General features: G+C 47.6%; 1 protein-coding gene across 1 annotated transcript in view; it reads left to right on the top strand.

Moving 5' to 3' along the window:
* The first annotated feature begins 683 nt into the window (after positions 1 to 683).
* Positions 684 to 24,587, top strand: part of LOC129679102 (lysyl oxidase homolog 2-like) — a 30,549-nt gene continuing 6,645 nt past the window's right edge. Inside the window, exons 1-2 of the mRNA XM_055610030.1 lie at positions 684 to 1,049; positions 11,199 to 11,374. Of these exons, the coding sequence (XP_055466005.1) occupies positions 686 to 1,049; positions 11,199 to 11,374 (540 nt within the window). The 5' untranslated portion in view covers positions 684 to 685. The remainder of the gene's footprint in view (positions 1,050 to 11,198; positions 11,375 to 24,587) is intronic.

A 24,587-nucleotide genomic window follows, 5' to 3' on the forward strand; every position in this document is an offset into this window, starting at 1 on the left:
TGGCTTCTGTAGGTGCCTCTGAGACCTGTCAGTGAAGAACCCAGATGCCACTAGATATTCTTCTCCACCCAACTGTGCTCATTTCTATAAACCAATGGTGTCTCAGGAGACTCTTCAAGCCCTAAGGAGTAATGGCTATATCCTCTATTGACATCCAAGGGTATTTCCCTCATCCTTTGTCTGTTCCCCTGAAGTATACTCACTTCTTCCCTGAGGGGGGAAAAAAGATGGAAAGAAAGAGGGCTGGTGAGATGGCTCAGCATGTAAAGAAGGCTGTTGCCAAGGCCGATGACCTGAGTTCAACCTCCAGGACCCACGTGGAGAAACAGCAGAGTCAACTCACCCAAGTTGTCCTGTGACCTTCATGCTCAAACAATGGTCCGCATTTTACATAAAATGAAATAAAAACGAAATAATAAAAAGAGAAGAAATGGTTTTCTTTAAATGGAGTTGAGTACGGATAACGGCATCCAGAGATGAGGAAGATAGGGACTCAGACTGGTGTGGCTAAAACATGAGGTGGGAGCAGAGTAGTCCAGAAGCGCTTTGCATGCTAAGCCAGAAAGGTGATGTCACGGAACACTTCACAGGTCTCTGCAACGTTTATCCTAGACTAATGGCGTTCTCTCTCTTTCCAGGAAATTCCTGCTGCCATCCTCCGACCTCCTCTCAGCACAGGACAAGGATGGAGGAAGCTTTTGGCTCCCGCCTCTATGTCTGTTTGGCTATGCTTGTCTTCCTGCCCTCCCTGAGCCTAGCACAGTATGAGAGCTGGCCCTACCAGCTCCAGTACCCTGAGTACTTCCAGCAGCCGGCTCCCGAGCACCATCAGCACCAGGTGCCCTCTGATGTGGTCAAGATCCAGGTGCGCCTGGCGGGCCAGAAGAGGAAGCATAATGAAGGTCGAGTGGAGGTCTATTATGAGGGCCAGTGGGGCACCGTGTGCGATGATGACTTCTCCATCCATGCCGCCCACGTGGTCTGCCGGGAAGTGGGCTATGTGGAAGCCAAGTCCTGGACTGCCAGCTCCTCCTACGGCCCAGGGGAAGGTAAGACACTATGCTGTGGAGCTAAGTGTATGTCACACAGCAAGGCCGGGGACACTCCCTGATTAACCTGCAAAGAAAGCTGTAATCACATTAGGCACAAATTTCCAAGAGTTCTCTATGTGCCCTGCAGGCCGTGTCCTGCTGGAAGGTGGGTGGGAGGCCCCTTCAGGGAATGATAGAGGGAGCAAGCATCATGAACTCTCCAGGCTAGTCTTTCTTTGGGCGTGAAACATCTCGGGCAAGCCAAGATGGTTGGTGACCTCAGCCAGTAGGTGAATGTAGCCTGTGCTCATCTCACTAAGCCACATGCAGTGTCATGCCTGCCTCCAGATTTCTGCTCCCAGGTAGGGCTTTCACTTTCTCAGTAGTATTCAATAGTAGGGCTAGAGTTCAACCCACATGAAGATCATATCATCATCATCATCGTATCTACGGGTGTGTGCACGCCTTGTGATTTCACACAGGTGTGCATTTATGGCATCTAGAGGACAACTTTATGTGTTGTTCCTCAGATGTTATCCTTTTTTTTTTTTTTGTCTTTTGAGACAAGGTCTTTCAATGGCTTGGAACTCACCAGGTAGGCTAAGTGTTAGGCCAGCAAGCCCCAGGGATTCCCCCTCGACTTTTCCTCCGTATGGCTGGGACTAAAAGCGAGTGCCACCAGACTCCTTTTCAACTTGTTTTCAGTTTAATTAACATCATTAAGCAAAGTGCCGTATGGCATGTGACTGACATCTGGAAGATGGACTCGTTAAGAACCAGTGTACCCCAATAGTCCATGTTCCTTGTTGAGCATGCAGGTGTAGGTGAAAGGCAGCATTTGCGAACAAACGTTCTTCCTGGGGACAGGAAATGGCTTTGTGGGTAAAGAGTTTGCTGTGCAAGCATGAAGGCCTGAATTTGGGTATCTACGGCCTACATAACAGCTGGGCACAGTGACATGTACCTGAAGCCTCAGTGCTGAGGGGGTGAGGACAAGTGGGTCTCCTGGAGCTCATTGGCCAGCCAGCCTAGCCAATTGGTGAGCACCAGGTTCAATGTGAGACTCTGTCTCAAGAGATAAAGTGGAAGATCACACACACACACACACACACACACACACACACACACACACACACACTCCTCCAGGAGCTACCTCCACCCCAGGTTGGCAAATCAAGCTGCTCCCCAGCTGAGCTGCCCACAGGCCTTGGCATGAATCAGACTGATGAACTACAGTGAGTTGTATCTACATGCCCCGGACCAGGGGGCCAATGCCATGAAAACGGCACAGAGCTCTCCTGGGTGAGCGTAAAATACAGCACATTTCCGACCCAACCCAGAACATTCTGTTCTCAAAGTTTCTGGTTGTAACTGGATTGGGGGGGGGGGGGCGAGAGATAGACAAGTTAACCCTGCAACCCTCCTTCCAGATATTCTAGAAACAAAGGGAAGAAAGGTGTCCCACCTCCCCCACAGACAGTGGGAAGTTTCTTGATGGAAGAACTGGCCGGAGATCTCATGTTTAGAGTCACGTGTTCTGAAAGCTTGTTCTGGGTACCTCGGCAACAACGAGAGCCAAAGCAGCCAAGACCAGTTAGCTGAGCCCTTTAGAATCACTCCCTGCATCGGACTACACTTCCAGTGTGCTTCCATATGTCTGCCTCTCTGTTTATTCTGTGATCTGAGTGAGCCAGGGCTTACGTCAGATTTATATTTTCCATTCCAGATCAGTGTGTCCTCAAAATTTTATGACCAATACTCTCCAACAATGATGGCTTTTACCCCGTGACAGGTTTACTTTTTAACCAAATTGGCAACAAATCTACCATCCAATGAGGTAGCTGTGGGTCTTCGCCCACAGGAGGCAGCATGGGGTGGCTGGACAGGTGGGATTATTTGCTAGGACTTTGCTATTGAAGGGTGACAAAGGGTCAAAGGGTTCAGGAGAGTGGAAAAGACTTGAAGGGCTACCGAGTCCATGCTGAACAATGGGATGGTGGGAGATACAGGTGCAGAATGCAATGCTTGTGATAGAGACTGAGGAGAGTATATTATTGATTACAGCTAGGGCTGAGCCATGAGCTTGAAGAGCAGCTGGAGCCAAGGGCAAGAAAGTCTCTAGAGAGAGGACATGGAGTGGCCAAATAATGAACTTCTATAGGCCATCTGTGGGGGCACTGAGGCCATGGTTTATGGCAGCTGCAGTTTAAGGAAAGGATGGAGAGCAACAAATATGAGACAAACTGAACGCTGAGGTTCCAAGGGATTTAAGACAAGCCACCTGAGAGATGAGAAGACAGCTCAGTTAATTAAGAGCTTATAAAGACCCAAGTTTGATCCTTAAACCACCTCACACCCCCACTACACACAAGAAGAGGCGGATGTGGCAGTTGGACATGGTGGGATGTACCTGTACACACATTTACACAGACACACACACGTGCACACAGAGTTCAGCCATCTGTATGTAGAGTGGCACTTGGTTTGTACCATGGGAGAACTTCTAAATATAAACAGATTTAACTTTCATCAGGCACGGTGGTGATTTTATTTTAGCACAGGGTACATGGTATGCACTCAGTAAATACGAGCTGACTGGTCCGCTCTGGTGTGGGAGAATACAGAAGACAGTTCATGAAGCAGCCTCTTGTATGATGAGCACAGTGTCCTGGCTGGGGCTGGGGCTCTTGGTGGTGCCTAATGGAGTCTGGCCTGGGAGCTAGGCTCTGCAGTGGAATGATGTAACTGACCCCACAACATGCTACCCTCCTGGAGTCTCCAAACACCTCCAAGGTTCAAGCTGCTGTGATGAAAATAGGGCAATCATCAAGGACCCTTGGGATTTTTCAGCCTAACCCTGCAAGTGGGTCTCAACTCCCAAAGCCCCTGTGAGCCCAGGCAAGCCATGACCCTTTCAAAGAGCTCTAAAGAGGGCAGCTGGCCTATTTCATACCCTCTGGTGGGCTTTCACAGTAACCTGAAACAGGATGGAGACCCTCTACCCAACTGTACCAATACTGCAAGGCCAAGAGCCCTGCACGTTCTGACTTGGGGTAACTTCCGTTGCTCTGATGGAACCAAGGGCTCAGCATGCAAACTCACTTCCTGGATGCTCTTCCAAAGCATCTGCTAATTTGTTTACATACTTCTTTCACCAAGAGAGGCGTTTCTGTGAATGAGTGGAAAGAGTAAAGCACAATTCTGCTTCTGATGGCTTTTTTTGTGTTCCAAATATGAGCTTCATCTTACATCCCAAGTTAGCATGTTTCTAGCATCCATATGTCTCCTAGGTGTGAGAATATGAGGCAGTTCTAGGCACCTAGGGAACGTATGGAAGCAGGGTGTGTTGGGATCAGGGCAGTCTGGCTGATAGGTACTAGATATATTGGAGAAAACAGTGATGTGAAACCAGAGCAAATAGCGAACCGTGGAATGTCATGTTATCTTAAGCAAAGTGTAGAGTTGTGTATCCTGCATCTAATAGAAAGCATCATGGTCGAGCATAGCAGAGAGCAAGACCACTGAAGGGAGTGTGACAGGTCCAGGAAAGAGCAGTTCTGCTGGGTAACTTCCACACCGTGCCTTTGAGGGTGCTCTGAGTTTTGTCGAGTAGCCACGTGATGAAATTAAGCTAGATGTCTATCAAGAGGGGGTTGAAAACTGCACATAGGGGTGCATGCCTTTAATCCTAGCACTTGGGAAGCAGAGGCAAGAGGATCTCTAGGACTTTGAGGCCACACGGTGAGTTCCAGGACAGCCAGAGCTACTTAACAGGCAAACAAAACATAAAACAAACAAACAAAAAAACAAAACATAACAACAAACAAAAAGATGACCAAATAAGGGAAATGGATATACACACAATGGAATATTAATCAGACATCACAAAAGCAAAATGATGCCATTTTCGAGAAAAATGGATGGAACTGGAGACCGTCATATGAAGTGAAGCAAACCAGGGCCAACTGGAAAAATACCATGTCTTCTCTCATACATGAAATCTAAATTTTATATAAAGGACTTAAGCCAGGTGATGGTAGGATATGCCTTTAATCCCAGCACTTGGAGGCTGAGCCAGGTGGATCTGTGAGTTCGAGGCCAGGTTGGCCTGTCTAGTGAATTCCAGGACAGCCAGGGCTATGCAGAGAAAACTTTTCTTGACAAACAAAAACAAACAACAACAACACGGAAGGACTTGAAAGCAGAGGGAAGACTATTTGGAAAGAGTAGGGGATCCGCAGAGGTGAACGGTGGGAGAAGACGATGGGCTGCATATTATCAACGTTCATGCTATGCACGCAGAGGAATGTCATAAAGAACTCTCTCTTTGAGAGCGGCTATTGCTAGGTAGCCCTGACCGGCCTCACATTCATGTGCTATCCTCCTGCTTCTGCCTCCCCAGTGATTACAGGCATGTGCATTATTTTGTGCAATGAATACACACACTCGATGGGAAACAAAGAGCTTCTGGCCATCCTCCATGCCCAAGTGAGGGTGGCTTCCTTGGCCACAGACGGAATAAGGGCACTGCCTCTTTTCACAGTCTGCCCTTCAGCAGCTCGGCTCAGAATGTTCTGGGGAAGAAGCCTTGCTGGCAAGATGGAGGGGCCCTTCCGTTGCTAGTACGCAGTAAAACAAATAACGAGCTTGCTGTAGAAACAGCCGTCTATTAGCAAGCATGTGTTTCAGTGGAGCCTGACGGCTTGGAAACCAGCCCAGATTGGGAAAGTGGTTGGAAAACCCAGTCCAGATGTTTTCAATCAGCCCATTGTTCCCACAATGAGTCCAGAGCTCTTTCCTTTGAGCCACAACCAGCCAGGCATCAGAGTACACACGTTGTAGCAAGGCTTGCAAGTCAGGAGACTGGCCCCGTGTCCTCCTTGGCCTTGAAGAACCTCGGCTTCGCACAGCAATTTTCTATTCTCTACAACGGGAGTGGTTTCATCACCTCCCTTTCTCGCTATGGGAACCATAGAATACATTGTTGTTGTTGTTGTTTACTTAGAAGAAGGAAAAGAGGGTCAAATGAGTCCCTCACCCCATTCATTAGCTTATTGGGTCTTCATGGCAGCCTGTCTGTTGGACATCACTTTGACTTTAAAAATGAAGACAAAATTTTTTTCAATAGTTGACTGAGTCACAGATCATACAAGCCTGTGGCAGATAAGACTTAAACACAGGTTTGTGGGCCTGCTCTTCTTTAGGCCTCTAAAAGGACCCACAGAAAAATGATAGGCTTGGTTTGGTTTGGCTTTGCAGAGGCTCAGGGGGCAAGATGCTTGCTGTGCAAATGTGAGGACCTGGGTTCGAATCCCTAGCACCCACCTAAAAGCCAACATGAAGGCGGTACTTGTGTAACCCCTGCATTGGGGAGCAAAGCCAATCTCAAGAAGCCGTTGGGTCATCCAGCCTGGCCAAGTTGATGAGTTCCAGGTTCAGGGAAGCGACCCCGTCGCAAAAGGTAAGGTAGAGATCACTAGAGGAAGCTGTGCATGTACACATGTGGGCAATATTACACATGTCTTATGCAGCTACAGTACACACATACATACATGTCCACTCAAGTACAAAATCACTGTTTGAAAACCATCTGACATACGTCTTCTGTTTTTCAATGCAGTCAAACACATGTCAGAAAACTTACATTTTAACCACGTGCAGTGCATAGACAGCTCAGGAGTGGTACATATGTTCCCATTTTTGTGCGACTAATGTCCAGAACATTCTTGCAAAACACAAACTGCAGACCCATTATTAAATAACCTTCCCCATCCTCCATGCAGCCCCTGGCAATTCCCATTCCGCTCGGCCTCTCAGAATCTGACAACAGTGGGAATCATCCCATGTTTGGCCTTTTGTGACCAGCTTTTCCCGCTTAGCAGAACGTCCTCAAGGTCTGATGTTGAAGGTCCTTCTGCAGTTTTGCATACATGTATGCAGTTTGTCAGCAGAGGTCAGCCGCTTCTATATTTTGGCAGTTATGAATTGTGCTGGTGTAAACACACCTGGTTTTCAATGACTGTCCCTCCCTCTGTCCCTCTTTTCCTCCCTCTCCTTCTTGTTGTGGGTCCTTGTAGATACTAGACAAGCACCCAACCACTGAGCTACACCCCCAGCCTTTTTTTTTTCCTTTGTTGTTTTTAAAAGTTTATTTAATCACTTTACAGCCTTATCCCAGCCCCCTCTCTCTTCTTCTCTGAATCCCACCCTCATGCCCCTCCCCCATTCCTCCCTCTCCTTTGCCTCAGAGAAAGGGAGGCCCCCAAGGGGTACCAACCCACCCTGGCACCTCAAGTCACAGCAGGAATAAGCCCATCTTCTCCCACTGAGGCTGGACAAGGCAACCCAGCTGGGGAAAAGGGATCCAAAGAGAGACAGCCCCTACTCCAAATGTTAGGGGGTCCACATGAAGACCAAGCTCCACATCTGCTACATATGCGTAGGGGGTCTAGGCGCAGCCCATGCGTGCTCTTCGGTTGGTGGTTCAGTCTCTGTGAGGCCCCATGGGCCCAGGTTAGTTGACTCTGTAGGTTTTCTTGTGTTCTTGACCCCTACGGCTCTCTCAATCCTTCCTCCCACTCTTCCTCAAAACTCTCTGAGCTCCGCCTATTGTTTGGCTGTGTTGTTTGGTCTCTGCCTCTGTTTCCATCAGCTGCTGGATGAGGGATCTTGAAGACAGTTATGTTAGGCTCCTGTCTATAAGCATAGCAGAGTATCATTAATAGTGTCATGGGTTGGCTCTCTCTCTCATGGACACTCCCAGTCTTTTTAATTTAATTAAAAAATTTTTGAGACAAGATCTCACTCAGTAGCTCAGGCTAGTCAGGAACTCACTGTGTAGCCTAATCTAGCCTCAGACTCCTGACAATCTTGACTTAGTCTTTTGAGAGCTATGGATTATAGACACAGATCTGAGTACATCTGTACCTTTTTTTAAATTTTGAGACAGGGTCTCAATAAGCTGTCCAGGCTGACTTAGAGCTCAGCATGTAGACAGGTTGGCCTTGAACTTGTGATCCTCTTGCCTCAGTCTGCTTAGTAGCTATAATTACAGTCATATACCCCCACACTTGGCTTCAGTTTTGGAATTCTGAGTTATGTGATAGCTTTAAATTTAGGGGAGCTGAGAACATAGCTTGGTGGTAGAGCAATTGCCTAGCATGCACAAGGCCCAGAATCCTATTCCCAGCATGGCCCCCACTACAACAAACTAAACAAACAAACAAACAAACAAAAAGCAAGTTTTGAAAGTTGGGCAGTGGTGACAAGAAGCCTTTAACCCCAGTACTCGGAAGGCGGAGGCAGGAATATCTCTGAGTTTCAGACCAGCCTGGTCTTCAGAGGGAGTTCCGAGTCAGCCAGAGATAAAGAGAGAAACCCAGGTTCTGAGGAACACTGTACTGCTTCCCACAGCAGCAGTACCACTGACACACAAAGGCTTCAGTGTCGTCACATCCTCATCCGTACCAGAGCATTTGCCATTTCCTGTGTCTTTAACAGTAGCTCCCTGCAGAAGATATGCTCCCTGTTGCTGTGAGCAAGTGTCTGTCAAGAAGCATCCTAAAAGAAGGGTCATGTTGGCTTGCAGTTTGGGAGCATAACATCCATCACGGTGGCTCTACAGTAGCAGGGGTCTGCATCCTGGGACTCCTCTCCGCTTTTCATCTTTGTCTTTGTTTTTTGCTCTTTGAGTCAAAGTCTCACTATGTAGCCCTGGCTGCCCTGGAACTTGCTATGTAGACCAGACTGGCGTCAAACTCACAAAGATCCACCTGTCTCTGCCTCCCGAGTGCTGGGATGAAAGGCATGTACCATCAATCTGGCCTATCCCCTCATATGTTGACAAACAGAACGCAGGGAACTGCCAAGAATTATGGTCACACTATAAAATGTCTGGGTCCTCCCCCAATGACTCACTTCCTTCTATTAAGGTCCCACCTCCAAAAAATTTACCAGCCTTCTAAAGCAGTACCTCCAGCTGGGAAGGAAGCATTCAAACCAGGAGTTTCCTGCTAGTGTAAGGAAGGTGAAAGGACAGGAGGAGGTGAGCCACACAGTGACTTCACTGAATGTGTAGTAATGGCTCTGATGTAATGGTCTCTCTCTGAACCAGGCACGGTGAAAAAAAAAAAAAACACAACAAATAAATAAAAAACAGAATTGAAAAGGCACTAGTTGGAGAACTGACTCTAGGCTTCTGTTCTCAGGGATGGCATGGTGCCCAGAGGCTGAGCTATCTGAGACAGGCTCTGTGTCCATGAAGAGAGAGTAATAGTGTCACCTAGGTCTCCCAAAGGTCAAGGTAATAATGCATGTGGATGTGCCCTAAAAGCAGCAAACCCTTGATCACAGAGCAGATGAGCATTTCCATGAGCGGCTAGAAGACAGCTGCCCCACACAGAGGCAGGGGAGGCTGGCTTGTGTTGTGGATATAACCAAACCCCACATTCTTGTCATTGTCCCCATTTTCAAGTCCCTTCAGAGCAGCGATGAACTATTTCTAGTCAACCCACAACTCTGCAGCTCACAAGTCCTTACTGCCTCCATTTTGCTCATAGGAAAGGGGCTTTGACCTGAGTTTCAAAGCTCAAAAAGAGACTGAACCAGAATTCAAAGTCCAGTTAGTCTCCAAAGCCTAGTGCATCCGGAGTGGCTTGGTCCTGGAAACTCGATTGGGGCAGCAAGGGAAGGAAGAAAGGACAGAAAACACACAGACACGCAGACAGGAAATCTGAGATCAGGTGGGCTGTGCTGGTTCTGGTGGAGCAGCATGGATTACAACAATTCAGAACTTCAGCCTCTGCATTATGTGCAGCCTAGAAGGAGGGGCTAGAGGGTCTCAGTAGGAGATCTCTGTAGGGGAGCAATCAATCTCAGGTTGCAGGCATACAAGAGAAAGAAGCTGCAGTTACTAGGTTTTGCCCACACCGTCAATATTCACACATGAATCAGAGGAAGGCATTGCTAGTTGCTATGGGCCTGAGACCTGGGTCCTTGTCAATAATATACATTCACGCAAGACTTTATCTGCTCCAGTGATGGTTTGCCCTCTACTCCTCATAGGCTCATATATTTAAATGCTTGGTCCCCAGTTAGTGGAACTGTTTGGGAAAGATTAGGAGGTGTGGTCTTGTTGGAGGAGATGTGCCACAGAGGGCAGGCTTTGAGGTTAAAAAAGGACAGGCCACTCCCAGATCTCTCTCCCTGCTTCATGGTTATGTCTCAAGATGTTATCTCTCAACTACTACTCCAGCAGCAAAGCTCCTGTCATGGACTCTAACCTTGTGAATCCATGAGCCCCAAAATAAACACCTTCACTTATAAGTTGCCTTGGTTTTGTCACAGCAACTGAAAAGTAATTTAGACAGCTCCTTACTCATTCACACAGGACTTCCTTTACTCCCCAAAAAGGCCCTGTCCACTCACAGTGCTAAAGCTTCATTGTCAGACGGGTGAAGTGACTCAGTGGGTAAAGGTGCTTTCCATGCAAGGTCACCCGAATTGGATCCCCAGGGGGCTCATATAAACACGGAAGGAGAGATCTAACTCCACAAAAATTGCTCTCTGATCTCCGCACTTCCTCACTGTGACATGTCCCCTGGCCCCCAACATATGTCCCTCACATATACACAATAGTAATGACAAATAAAATTAAACTCTATGGTCAAGTTGACTGGATTTAAAATCTCCTAAGAGACTCAGCTTTGGGCACACCTATCAAGGTGTTTCCATCTCGATTTAACTAAGGAAGGAACACCCACCCTGACTGTGGGTGGTACCATCTGGGATCCCAAACTGAATTAAAAGGAGAAAAATAAGGAAGCCAGCTGAGCACCAGAATTCACCACTCTCTGACTGGGACACAGTGTGGCCAGCCATCTCACTTCCTGATGTCACGCTTTCTCACCACAATGGACTGACCCTTTTTCCTCTAAGTTGTCTCTGCCAGGTACCATTGAGAAAGGCAACAGATATACCACACGGCTTCCAGGATTAAACCTGATTTCTGTCCTAACCATGATCTAAGATTAGATGTGACAACCTTGTATAATAAAAATCACCTGACAGCTACACACCAAAATCCAGGGGCATTCCATGCCAGGGACACCCTTGCCACCTGGATCTGTACTGACAGGATGCTTGCCTTCTCTCCTCCGCTTCCTCCAGGGCCCATCTGGTTGGACAATACCCACTGCACTGGGAAAGAGGCAACCCTGGCAGCCTGCTCCTCCAATGGCTGGGGCGTCAGCGACTGCAAGCACACAGAAGATGTCGGTGTGGTGTGCAGCGAGAAAAGGATTCCTGGGTTCAAATTTGACAACTCATTGATCAACCAAATAGAGGTAAGCTCTATGCTTCCTTCCCTTCACCCCACATGCGGTCATGAGAATGGAACCCAGGAGCTGTGTGTTCTCAGCCTCCACCTGCTCTCAATAGCATCCTCACTTGAATGTATTTTCTTTTCCCTGCGTACAATATGTCTCGCCTGCATGTTGAGTACTGGGTGCTATGTGAGGACTATTGCCAGCTAGATTTGATGTGAGGGCAAGGTGAAGGATTTCTGGAGAATGGATACCATTATGTGTATGGGGTTTTATTTGCCCATATGTATGTCTGTGAACCATATGTCTATGTGGTGCTCAAGGAGGCCAGAAGAGAGCACTGGGTCCCCTGGAACTGGAGTTACGGATGGTTGTGAGCTGCCAGTCCGGGTGCTGGGAAGTGAACCCAGGTCTTCTGGAAGAGAAACCAGTGCTCCTAACTGCTGTGTCATCCCTCCAGCCCCTGGATTGACTTTTGAAAAGAGACTTGAAATTGACAATTTATGCTCCAGGAAATGTCCCCAGACTGTGCCCTACTTGTTATCCTTCCATGATCCCCACTGCCCAGCTGCTTCTTTCTGCTCCGCCCTCAGAGCACACAGCACACAATGGAACTGGCCCAGCCTGCATGGACTGAGTTCCCATCCTCCCCTCCACTGGGTGTGTGAGGCCCCTTCTAGTCATCATCTTCAAATGTGCGTGTTCATTCATGATAACAAGAGTGCCATGGAGTCCATGCAATTCAGGGACTGAATACCGCTAGCCAAACTTTGGTTTTCCACGGAAATGTCATTGAGGAGGACGGGCACTTATACAGCCCAGGGTCCCAGAACTTTCCGTGCTCATTCTACATCCCCCTAGGAAACAGTGCCCACTTGAATGTGTCTCTGCTCTCTGACGGACCAGAAGTTCCTGGAGGGTAGATGCTCCATCTTAATCATCTTAATGTGTGTTGCATCCAACACACAGAACTCTAGATACCGCATGCGAACAAATTTCCAACTTTTCCATTTCCTTCTCCCTAGAAATGTGGACCAGAGATAATTGTTCCCTTAGGCAGAGAAGCACCCAAGATCAAGTATTAAACTATACTGTGAAGAAAAGCACACAGAGCAGAGGTCCCTTCATGGCATTGTCCTGCCTCAGCAGACACTGAACTTATTTATGGCATCTTCAATGGCCTTAAGCTCAGGACTACCCACTTGGAGTGGAGAGAAGAGCTGGCCAGGCTCCGAGGCCAAGAAGATGTTAAAGGTGCAAATAGAAGGGAAAAAAAATGCCAAACTATCAGCCAGTATGGGTTTATGAGAGAATAAGATTCATCTGCGACCAGCAAAATAATAACAACAATATAAATAATCATGCAAAGGGGACCCTGCGGGCAGCACTTTCATATGTAAATATGCACTTGTTACACTGTTCAGCATATGAAGGGGGAGGTAAGATGTGTTTATGTATTTTGTTTATTTAGTTAGTTTAAGGGGAAGGCCAGGGTCTTATGGAGCCTAAAACTCAATAGGTAGCCAAGAAGGGTGACATTCGACTTCTGATCCTCCTACCTCCACCTCCTAAGTGTTAGGATTCCAGGCGTGCACTACCATGTTGAGCTTATGTGCTACTGGAGATTCAAACCCGAGGGCTTCACACATGCTAGCTATTCCACTAAGTGGAAAAAAGAAATGTTGGGAAGAACTTTCTAATTCTGGAAGTGCCTATGAGCAAGCGTAGTATTCAGCTTTGATGTTTGATGGGGAAAATGCATCCATCATGATCTGAAGACTCCCATCAGAAAGAAAACACCATCCTTGGTTGCTGGGAAGATGAAGGGTGTGTCGTGAGGAGAGCTGGAGCATCATGCCGAAGCCTGGTGCCACAGATTCTGGGGAATTTGCAGTCACCCAGAGGGCTACAGAGCAGACATCTGGTATGACAGGCACAGCCTTTGAAGTGAACATTTTCTCAAAAGGCCTCCTGTTGTGCAGACCAGCTTGGTAACACAAGCCAGGGAGAGACTACCTTGCCCAGCCACAGACACACAGGAAACTTAAGTTAGTGAGCTGTCTCCTCTGGAACATCCCTTTCATGCCCATTGAAAGTAGGTCATGTTGGCCCTAGATTCAAGATGCCTAAGGAAAACCCTTGAGTTGTAAGAAGATTCCTACGTGCTGAGTTTCATGGTTAAACCTCATGCTCACATGTAGCTTGGGTCTGACCAGGAGTGGCCTAGACCACCTACACAGGATGTTTGTGGGATGCTGAGAAGTCTCTCCAAAATGCCTCATGTCAGTAGCTGAAGTCATGGAAGCATTCCTCTTGGCTAAAGAAATGGCCCCTATGAAATCATTGTGGGTGAGTGAATGAGACATAGCTTTGGTGTCATGCAGCTAGAAGATACTTGCTGGACACTAAGGATTCCCAGGGAGAGCTGGTGGCTAATTGTGTGTGAACACAGTGAACGGTCTTTAGTGGTGTGCCTTAAGCCTCTGCTCCTGTTTGTACATCCTGCATAAAGAATCTGCCTGGAAACAAAAATGTAGACTGGACACAGTACTGAAAGGTATTAAACTGGGAGGAATTGCTGGGATATAAAAATTATGACATGAAGATTTAGGGTAACTGCACTAGCTTGAACTAATAGGTTTCAAATGTGACAGTTATTTACCCAAAATGTAAGGTGTGTTATGCTTTGGGGTCAAAGGGACTTTGACTGTACAATCCAATATCCATGTTTGTGGGGAAGAGAAATCAGGCCCAACAGTTCAGTCACAGGGGGAGTGAGTGAAAGGTGCTGATTTTTTTTTTTTTTTTTTTAATCATGGCTTAGTTCTGCGTCCATCTCTTAATTGGGATACCCACAACGGGGCCAAGAGGACAGAGGTGTGTCTGGAAACCATATCCTAGGAGGGAATGAAGATTTTTCTGTCAAGAAGAGATACTGGGGGAGGCACTGTCGGTTCTTTTCAAATATTTAGAGTGACTGAGGCAGGTGATGATGAATGGGATGCAGGCTTCATTGGAGGCAGAGTCCTACCACAGACCCACCTTCCCTTGCATGGAGTGAGTTTCCTATTGGAGGAGGAGTTCAAGCAGACACTACTAGATGACCTCCTGCCAGAAGCATTGTAATCAGAGTCCTATATGGGGAAGGAAGCGGGATGAGGTGATCGCCAAATTTTAAGCTCCCGAAGTTATGGCAAAGCATTCGTCCCACGTTAGAAGCATCTAACAGACAAATAGGCGTCACTGGTATGTAATGTGTGCCACACATGTTCAGAGAAGGGATGGCAAATAGTGTGTGTGTTAGGGTTAGGGTTAGATGGTTGGTTGCTGGGAATTGGTGGTTGGTTGTTGCTGGGAATAGTGTGTGGATTGTGTGCTCAGACCTCTCCTGGCCTCTTCTCTGCTTCCTTACAACTTTGACCTTGAAGCTAGGTATAGACTTTGCATCCTCTCTGATTGCCGGGAGGTCAAGAACAAATCACAGTGTTACAGATTACCCCATAGGCTTACATCTTCACTAGAGTGCTCAGATATCTCCTGAGAAGAGAGTGGGAGAAAAATGCACTAGTCTGGACCAGATCTCTTCAGCAACATGCCTTAAGAACTAGGATTTGCTTAGCCCCAACCCCTGCTCAGGGCTTAGTGCTAGGCTTAGGGATTAGGGTTAGCAAATCTAGCTTTTAAATTAGGGAAGTGGAGAAGGAGATCTTACTTAATTGTCTTCCCCCGACTTTTCTGTCAGCTTGAGGCATCCTTGGAGTTTCTTGACAGTAAATCCCTTTCCAGGGGAGGGAAAATAACCCCTTCCTCACAAGAAGGACTCTACCAAGGAGGAGTCTACAGATTTGATGATAAGGGCCTTGATGGCTGCAACCAGAACAATAAAAGAGCCAGCACCCATGACGGTGGTCCCTCTCTGTCATTGGCAAGTAGTCTAAGCACTCTGGGGGTGGGGGGAGGGGAAGAGAGAATCAGATGTGCTCAACGATGAAGCCTTGTACACTATGAAGTACTTATGATAAGGTCACCAACCAAATTCACAGGTCTCGAGGATTCTGGAGGTGTGAGTCACAAAGCCTGGAGCAACTGGAGGAATTTCACTTGCACTGACCACTTTCTTGGACACGTGCATGCACTCTAGACATCCTCTAGGAAAAAGAAAGACAATAGGAGTTTTTTTCTACAGAAACTCACTGAGCGGTGTATCTACCCTCTTTTCCAACACAGACTGTACCATCTCACCTTGCTGTAGATCTTTAGCTTCAGACCCTACAGCTGAAGGTGCGGGTTCTATCTAGCCTTATGGAGACAGACTTTGGGACTGTGTCTAGCGTGGCTGACCCCTCTTGGGTCACCTGATCTCACACCATAAAACATCTATTTGGCTGACGATAGAGACAAAAAAAAATCTTGGGTCAGTCATTAAAACACTTTTAAAATAAGCTAGGTGGGAGCAAAAAATACCATGTGCAATACAGATATTTTTAAATAGAGAAAACAGGGCCCCAGCAACCCTCCCAGGACCTCAGAGCCTCTTAAACCAGGATGCTCTGTTTCCTGCCTGTGGTGGGTGGAAAAAGCATTAGATAAAGAGAGAGATGACAAATCCAGATGTCCTTCGGAGCTGCAGCTGGTACAAGTTCCTAGATCACATGCTCGCTCCTCCCAGGCCTCTTCTGGGGCCTGTAAGGTCAGGAAATGTGTGCGTCTGCAGTCCTCATCACCTACCTTCTTTTCTACACATTTCTTAAAGGTTCTTTTCCCCCCAAAGGCAAATCCGGGGGTTGGAGGTGTGGTTTATTTGGTAGAGTGCCTAGCATGTATGAAACCCAGGGTTCAAGCCCCAGCACCACATGAAACTGGGTGTGCTGACAACTGAGTGAGCAGGACTAACTAGAAATGCCCAGGGATGGTGCCTACTCTGTGAGGGATCCCCTGGGCCACAGTATCATGACTAAGACAGTAGTAAGCCCAGGATACCCTGAAGGGTCAACAGAGGGATTCCGCAGAGCCAGGAGAAGATCATATATGTCCCCTGACTCTACAGGTTAACATTCTTCTGGAAAGATAGTAGGGCCTGAAAAAAAGTCCTTTTTATTTCCTTTAACCACAGGGACTGGGCAAAGTATCCAGGTTTTTATTAGTCACTGTCCCTGCCAGATGTTTCCATGTCTCCCTCCCAACCACAGCCTTATCTGCCTACATCTAGAGGCCCAGGGGAAGGTCCCTAGATAGACTTTCTGCAAAGAGGGCACTTCCCAGCTGGGAGGTTTCACTGTCTCTGATCCAAAGCACCAGGGCAGAGGGGCAGATTGTGTTGGGTGTCTAAAGAAAGGGGGCCGGCGCCTGTCAGGGTGCAGTTTGGAAAATCCCATGTAGACCAGTCTTCTCAGGTAGTTTCAGGAAAGCCGAACAACTTCCCTCCTGTAAGAGACAAAAGGTGACGATGCTGCTGCGTGCCTGACTCTTGGGAGAGGAGTAAAAAGGGTTAAGCAAGGCACCCTCTGACAGCTGAGCTTTGGGGCTGAGTGATTGGATGTGCTTCTCCAGAGTATCTTTATTTGCCACCACTCTGTGAGCACGCATAAGAAGACATATAGGGCCCTAATCTGTTTATAATCTGTGCCCTATTCACGGAGAACCTCTGTGTAGCCAGGACTATTGGCTACCATTAGGTACACAAGAGAATAAGCTCTAAGATACCTTATTATTATTTTTTTTCAACCAAAAATAGGTCACCATGTCTGAAAAGCAAAGGGTGTTTATGTGGCAAACAGAACCAAATATTTGAAATTGCGCAGATCCCAGCAAATCTGGAAACTTGGTTCTGGCCGGTTGCCCAGGCTGCCCTTTGCAAAGAGCATAGATACCATTAGAAAAAGCCACGAGGTGAAACAAATAAGGAGCATTGTAGTTGCTAGACTGTACAAACCTTACACTTTGTTTTAGCTGTAACGAACACATGAGCCGTACACACTCCAACTTTGAATGTTGTAGATTGAATTGGACTGGTGTGTTGAATGGTGGTTTGGAGAAAAGATGAATGGTGTCGGTGGGTGGGAAGTTTGCGTCGGTGAATGGGCTAAGCCACCCCGACTCTGGGTGTGTAGCGCTGTTCTCTGGGCCCGTAGGGCTGTCTGGTGACACGAGTGTAGCAGGACTAGTGGAGTCCAAGCTGGCTCTGCCACGTGCCCTGGAGTTCAGGTACGTGAGCAGTGCTGGAAAATGAATGCTGAATCTCTCCCTTCATCCTCATGAGGCTGCTGTAACAAGGATCTGCTCATTCATTCTCTGTGTGCGACTTCACTGAGCCCTCAGATAGGCATGAGGACAAAAGGGACTGTTAAATGGGCCTTGCCCTTCTTGAGCTTACTGCTTAGCAGTGGACAAGGACAGTTTCAGAACTCATTGCTTTGTTGCCATGGTGATGATTGCTACGTACAATCAAAGGCATGTGGTGTGTAGTCTGGCCCAGCCTAGGACTTGCGGAGACTGTGGCCTTAGAACCCAGGCGAGGTCAGCGAAGCTGCTGGGCCACAAGGGATTGGTGCCTGGAGCAGGTGTCCCGCCGGCTTCCTGCCTGCAGTAGGGCTGGCCTGCTCTCCAAAGAAGCCTCTGTTACCTGCTCACAGTCTTCCTGGCTGGAAAATGAAAGCATTTTCCAGCAGCGGTGCAGAGTTCCTGATTTATAGGAGGTCCAGACAGACAGCGGGCTTGTTTCTCTAGCCACGTCAGTGTGAGTTCAGCTCTCCACACTGTCCCTATTGCCTCCCCTGCCCCTCCACTACCAGTGCAGTCAGTCCAGTGCAGGGCTGAGCAATGGAAACCACAGAGCAGGGCCTGGTGGTGCAGGCCTGGGATCCCAGCTACTTGGCAGGCTGAGGTAGGACTACTGGAAGTTCAAAGTCTCCCTCAGCTACCGAGTGAGTCAAAGGCTGGCCTAGGCGACTTAGTGACACCCTGAGTCACAATAAAAAGTAAAAAGAAGACGAAAGAGGTAGGTCAGTAGTGAAGCATTTGCTCAGCGGGTCTTGATGTCCTAGGTTCAAATACCCAGTACTGGAAAAATGAGAACAAAAGAAAATCACAGAAATGGAGCCAGGCAGGTCGGTACATGGCTGTTAATTCCTGGTGAGCTAAAGCAGGAGGATGATGAGTTCAAGTCCAGCCTGATCCGCATGACAAGGGAGATCCTGCCTCAAAACAAACAAATATCAGAGAGGCACCTTTCCTCTTTCCCTTTGTTCCACTGTTCCAGTCAGAAGTCAGTGTTAAGTCTAGAGAATGTTACTGGCAACTTGTTAACCTCTGAATTTCTGATTTGATCATGAACATCGAACAACTACGTATAGGCAGATTCTTTTTCTGTGAGGTGTCTAACAGCATTTACAGAGTACCCACCTCCCCTGTCTATCTAAGCCTGTGCTGAGTGTCAGATTTTGTGGGGTAATTCTGCTTGGTAACCGCGTGCCAGATCCTGGGAGGAGAAGGGAATGAAGGTGAATGTGGGTGTGTGTGAGTGCATGTGTGTGTGAGTGCATGGAGGATACAGGACAACCTCAGACGACCCCCATCAGATACTGTCTACCCTGTTTTCTGAGACAGACAGTCTCTCACCTGGGGCTGGCTGGTTAAGCGAGGCTTTCTAGCCGGTTAGCCCCAGGGATCTACCTGTGTCCGCCTCCTTCACGGGGGGGCTCACGGCATGTGCTTATACATGTGTTCTGAGGAGCCGAACTTGGGTCCTTATGCTTTCCTGGGAAGCGCTATACCAGCCGAGCCACCTCCCCAGCTCTTCGGTGTCAGGTCTTGCGAGAAGAGGGGATGAGGTGTTGAACAGCTTGGTTACAAGAAGCGCCCATGTTCTCCATGTCTAGCCACAGGGCCCACGAGAAGTGCTTGTGTTGTGGCAAGAGGCAAGGGCTGCCCCACTGTTTATTTTGCATAAAACAAAGACTAAAAAGAATGTAATGATTTTCTTGGCTTTAGTGCCCAACATACTTAAGCTTTGAAAAATTATCATTGACTAATTCAAAAACTGTTTTTTGTTTGTTTGTTTGTTTGTTTGTTTGTTTGCTACTGAGGGCTTCATACTGCTTAAGCAAGTATTGTATCTCTAAACTACGTGCCTACTGCAGCCTCCTCTTCTTCCTCCTCCTCCAGTCCTCCTCCTCCTTCCCTTCTTTGTTAAAAATTTGATTTTGAGGAAGGGTCAATTGTTCAGGCTGGCTTTGAACTTTCTCTAAAACCCAAGCAGACCTTGAACTTAACGTCACACTGTCTCTGGTCCTAGGGTATTAAGATCACAAGCCTACACCACCAGACCTGTAAGAGGATGAGGCACAGTCACGATCCAACTGGGTGATAAAATCACGTGGAAAGATAGAAGTCAATACAAAGTAGCCAGGAGAAGCCAAGGACTACATGAGGGCATCAGAAAGCAGATGCTGGTGAGGTGGCTCAAAAGTGTGAAGACCGGGGCTTGATCCCCAGCACTCACATAAAAAGACAGCTCTGGCAGCCCATGTTTATAATCCCATGATGTGGGATGGAGACAGAAGGGTCCCTGGGTCTTGCTGGCCAGCTGTTATAGCTGAATCAGCAAGTTTCAGCTGATGTGAGAGAGTCTGTCTCAAAAAAAAAATAAATAAAATAAGATGGAGTATGAAGATATCAGACTTTGACTGCTGGTTTTCACACACCTGGCAGCAAACATGCACAAACTCATACACACACTCATAGAAATAAATGTTCTTAAAGACTGAAAAGATATTTAGAGCAGAGAAAGTGCTCCATGGAGAATGTAGCAAGGCTTCTCTCTCTACTAGAAGCTTTGTAACAGCAAGCAGCTTCCATGACTAGTTGACCTTTGCTTGGGCTGTAGTAGCACTCTATACACACATATGAAGTAATAAATGTATGTGTGAGTTCATCAGGCAATCAGTGGCTGCTTTTTGAACCCAAGTGTTGGTTGGGGAGAATGGCAGGGAATGGCCAGTCGCCTGGGGAAACCCAGGAAAGTCTGAGTAGTACATTGTCATTGTGAGTGAATGTAGCCATGGACTAGATCAGAGATTGGCCATGGACTGGAACAGATGTAAGAAGACATCTAGGACATTGAGGTGGTAGAATTCTAAAGGTTAAATATCCCCAATCATCCAGCATTACCTGTTAGGGCCACAGAAGTTTAGGTGGGAAATCAATAGAGAAGAGGTGTTGGTGGAGCCAAATGGGCCATAGGAGTAAAGAAGAGAGAGCAGAAGAAAGTATTCAGGAACTGTGGTCTGCAAAGATGGACAGGTGAGACTTACTTGATGGCTGTCTGTATAAGGAAGATTCGTGGGCACCTGGGTTGTTTGGATATGAGATGTTGAGAAAGGTAGAGAATACGGATCTGAATGTAACTTCTCACTTCAAAAAGAATAGTCAAGTAAGGCATGCTGTGGTCCTTTCGAGCAAGATGCAGAAACTTGTTAGCAGTGGAGGATAGACCAAGTGAGTGGGCTTTCCCAACCAATGGTACATCCCAGGAGGATGTCGGTGTATCGACATTTCCTCCACTTCTCCATCTGCAGCCCCAGGGAAACCTCCAGTATGAAGTTAAATTATGAGGTGGGATGGATAGGGGAGGGCTGGAGAGATGGCTCATCAGTTAAGAGCACTACTTGCTCTTCCAGAGGTCCTGCGTTCAATTCCCAGCAACCAATGGTGGCTCACAACCATCTATGCTGAGATCTGATGGCCTCTTCCGGCATGCAGGTGTACATGCAGATAAAAAAATTCATATACATAAAATGAATAAATCTTTTTTTTTTTAAGAGAGGTTAAATTATGGCTTTTAGAACAGAGGGAAGAGACAAGGCATTGATCTAAGAGCTGCCTGGTTCCGATGCCTTCGGAGAGGCTATTTGCTCTTGGCAGAGTCTCTTTAGAAAGGCGCTGGCTGCAAGTTGGGTGCCCCCTTGCTTTGCCTCTCCTTGCGTCATCTGCTGAGGCAATTCCAGCTAGCCTTTCAAAATGAGTGATTTCCTCACGGGCAGAGATCCCAGACTGCCACATTCTATGATTTTCAAGTCATCAACAGACGCTGCGCCTGTTAAATGGCACTGAGGCATAAGTCTGGGTGTCCCTTTCCTTGGCATTCACTCTATCCCCTCTTCACACCAGCTCAGCAGTGACAGCATGGCGGCCAGCCCCTGACCTCGTGTGTCTTGGTTTCCTCTGCTGAGATTGCGCGTTACTCACTCACGGGGACTCTCTGAGGGGTAGGAGATTAATTCCATTGCTGGTCAAGGGCAGAGGGTTATGCAAGACCCTGGAAGAAATGATTATTAGAGCCCTGGGACACTTTGTTTTAGGTGCTTGACCAGCTTCCGGGTTCCTGGGCTTCATCTTAATCTACAAAACTGGATCATCGAGATGGCTCAGCGATAAAGGTGCCTCCCTCAAAGCCTGAGTTCAATCTTTAGGGCTATTCTCAATCCTCCACATGCGTGCTGTGGCATTCATGCTGTGACATGCACTCCCACACACATGTTCTCAACACACACACAGACAAACAAACAAGTGTAACAAAACCTTAACAAATCAACAGGGGTAAAAAAAAAAAAATCTGTTCGTTTTCGTTTTGTTATTTCAAACAAACCTCTTTGAGAACCAAAGTTCTGGGAAAAAGAAAATCCAAGCACTTGTGGTTATGGAGGGATTCCATAGCAGTGAAGTAGGAGGGAGGTGGTACATGCCAGCATGTGCTTTCCAACCCCGAGGCCTCCCAGGACCCAGGGCAGCTGCTGAGCTCACATGAGCCCTGAGTATGTGCCACCGATGCTTGCCTGCCACTTCCTACTGGCTTGAGGACAAGAGCAGCTCACCCCTCACGTCCACACTCCTCTGACTCACAGCCTTTCTGGGGACTGTCTTGAACTTCTACTATACACAATGCCATGGAGCCCTGAGGGGACCACCCAGAAGTCAGAGCCGGAGACTCCCCAGCCTTAGAGTTGCCCCGATATTAGGCAAGAAAGGGAAGTGAGAACAGAGACTGTTCAGGGGCTGTGGTCACTAGACTTAGTACCTGGCTTAGAGACAGCTCCATTTTTACTTTGACCTGCTTATTAATAAGACTATAGACTTGAAGAACTACCCAACCTCACCATGTTTTCTCACGTTTTTACCTATAAACAGGGGCAAACCATTAGCCATCTTGTAGCTTTTGTGGTAGTTGAAGAAGGGAACAGATGTAAAGTTCTGTGTTCACAGGGCCTCAAAAGTACAATCGACTCACACTTGGCTAGCACTGGTTTTTGACTGGGGTTGCCATTAAAGAAGAAATAGGATACAGAGAGAGGTTCAGGGAAGTCTGGCAAGGTCCACGGAGAACAGACTGTATTTTGTTGAGTGAATAACTGAATGAGTGAGTGAAATGGATGGTGCCTGTCTTAGTTACTTCTTCATTGCTCTGACAAAACACCATACCAAGGAAACTTATAAAAGAAGGTGCTTCATTGGGCTTAAGTTTCAGAGAGCTAGAGTCTATGACCACAGAAGAAAGGTATGGCAGCAGGAATAGCTGAGAGCTCACATCTTGATACACAAGTAGGAGACAGGAGGGAGGTACAATAGGAATGGCAGGAGTCTTTTGAAACTTCAGTTTCCAGTGACACACCTCCTTTAAGGAGACCACACCTCCTAATCCTTCCCAGATGGTTCCATCAACTGAGAACCAAGTAGTTAAGCATGATCCTCTTAGGGCCCTTCTCATTCAAACCACCACGTACCTCCCAGAAGCAGCACTTGTTTCTACAGGTAAAGATGGATGTTCTACCTCAGAAAAAAAATGAGTGCAAAGCCCATTCTGACTGCTTGCTTAAGTGTTGTAAAAAATGGGCCCGTTTCTGTCCTCTCCATCCCTCAAACACATCCCACACATACAAACACACACACAGGCCATTATATGCCACCATGCACATACATGAACAAAGACCCCCATCACATGCACGCAGCCTTGTCACCACAGACACACACATCATGTACGAACACTCATCGACATAGTACTCACCCCCCAGTTACACAGAGACAGATTTAAATTCATGGATGCATAGACGCACAGGGGGACATACATACCACATACCCGTGCCTTTAATCACGTATGCATGCATTACAGACACACATGTATGGACTGAGCTGGGAGAGGAATGAAGACAGTGATGCCTAAGGCTCATTATCCCTGCCCCGAAGGCCTTTAGGTCTGCCAATGGGCTGTATCCTGTCCTACCTCAAGGCAGGAAAGGAGATAAGCATTTCAACAGGTGTGGCTGTTTGTGGCCTCAGGGTCTGTGCAGGTACTTTCTCAGGGTGGCTGTCAAGTTTCTTAGCCAGCTATTCTTTATAGTACCATGCTAGGGGTCATATCTGCCCTCCATAGCTTATACAACTACTGACAGCCAAGAAAAGATCCCTGAATGGAACCATGTCAGCCTGCTGTGGATGAGTGGGACAGCCGCAACTTTCCTCCTGGGCATGATGTATTCACACTGGATGCCAGGGGCCTCCTGCTGTGGGAAGAGGCAGGCGGGGGCTGGCCTGTGGGCTTGGATTAGACCCCAGGCTCGTCAGTGCCCATGTGTCTAGGTGGCACGAGTCTCCTGGCCTGGTGAGGGCTGTAAAGGATCCAGTGTGAAAAGCATGATCCTGCCCCGGCAGCTTTCCTTCCGTTTTGCGTGGAGGGAACTGGGGCCAAATGCCGTTACTCTGGGCCGAATACTTTCCACTGCCTGGCAGGGCCTGTGGAGTGGGTCCTGGCTTTAGGCTCTGAAGCCTGTGGCAGGAGACATTAATCCCCAGGCACCCAAATAATGGCTCTCTTCAATCTCTGATTCATTTGCATCCTGGCTGGACAGGGCACTTGGGTAACTGGAGTCTTCCTTCCAGCTCGGCCCTCCCTCACCAGCCCCACCTCTCCCTCCTTGGGCTTGCTCAGGGTGTGTCTTACAATACACCTCAGGGTGGTCTGAGGAAGAAATGAGAACTGCTAGCTTTTGCATCTGTAAATCGTGGTCAGTGGCAATGAACCTCGTTATTCTGCTCAAGGGTCAGGAAGTTCTTGGCATAGAGTTCCCCACCGCTGAAAGCTGTCTGTATTATATGCTGAAGTTCCCAGTATCCGAGAGTGAATCTGGAGCTCAGGACATCAAGTAGGGAGGGTGGCATAGCTGGAATCCTCCAGGAAAGATTG

The sequence above is a fragment of the Psammomys obesus genome, unplaced genomic scaffold (genome assembly GCF_907164565.1).
Source record: "Psammomys obesus unplaced genomic scaffold, mPsaObe1.curated_primary_1811, whole genome shotgun sequence".
NCBI classification, from domain to species: Eukaryota; Metazoa; Chordata; class Mammalia; order Rodentia; family Muridae; genus Psammomys; species Psammomys obesus.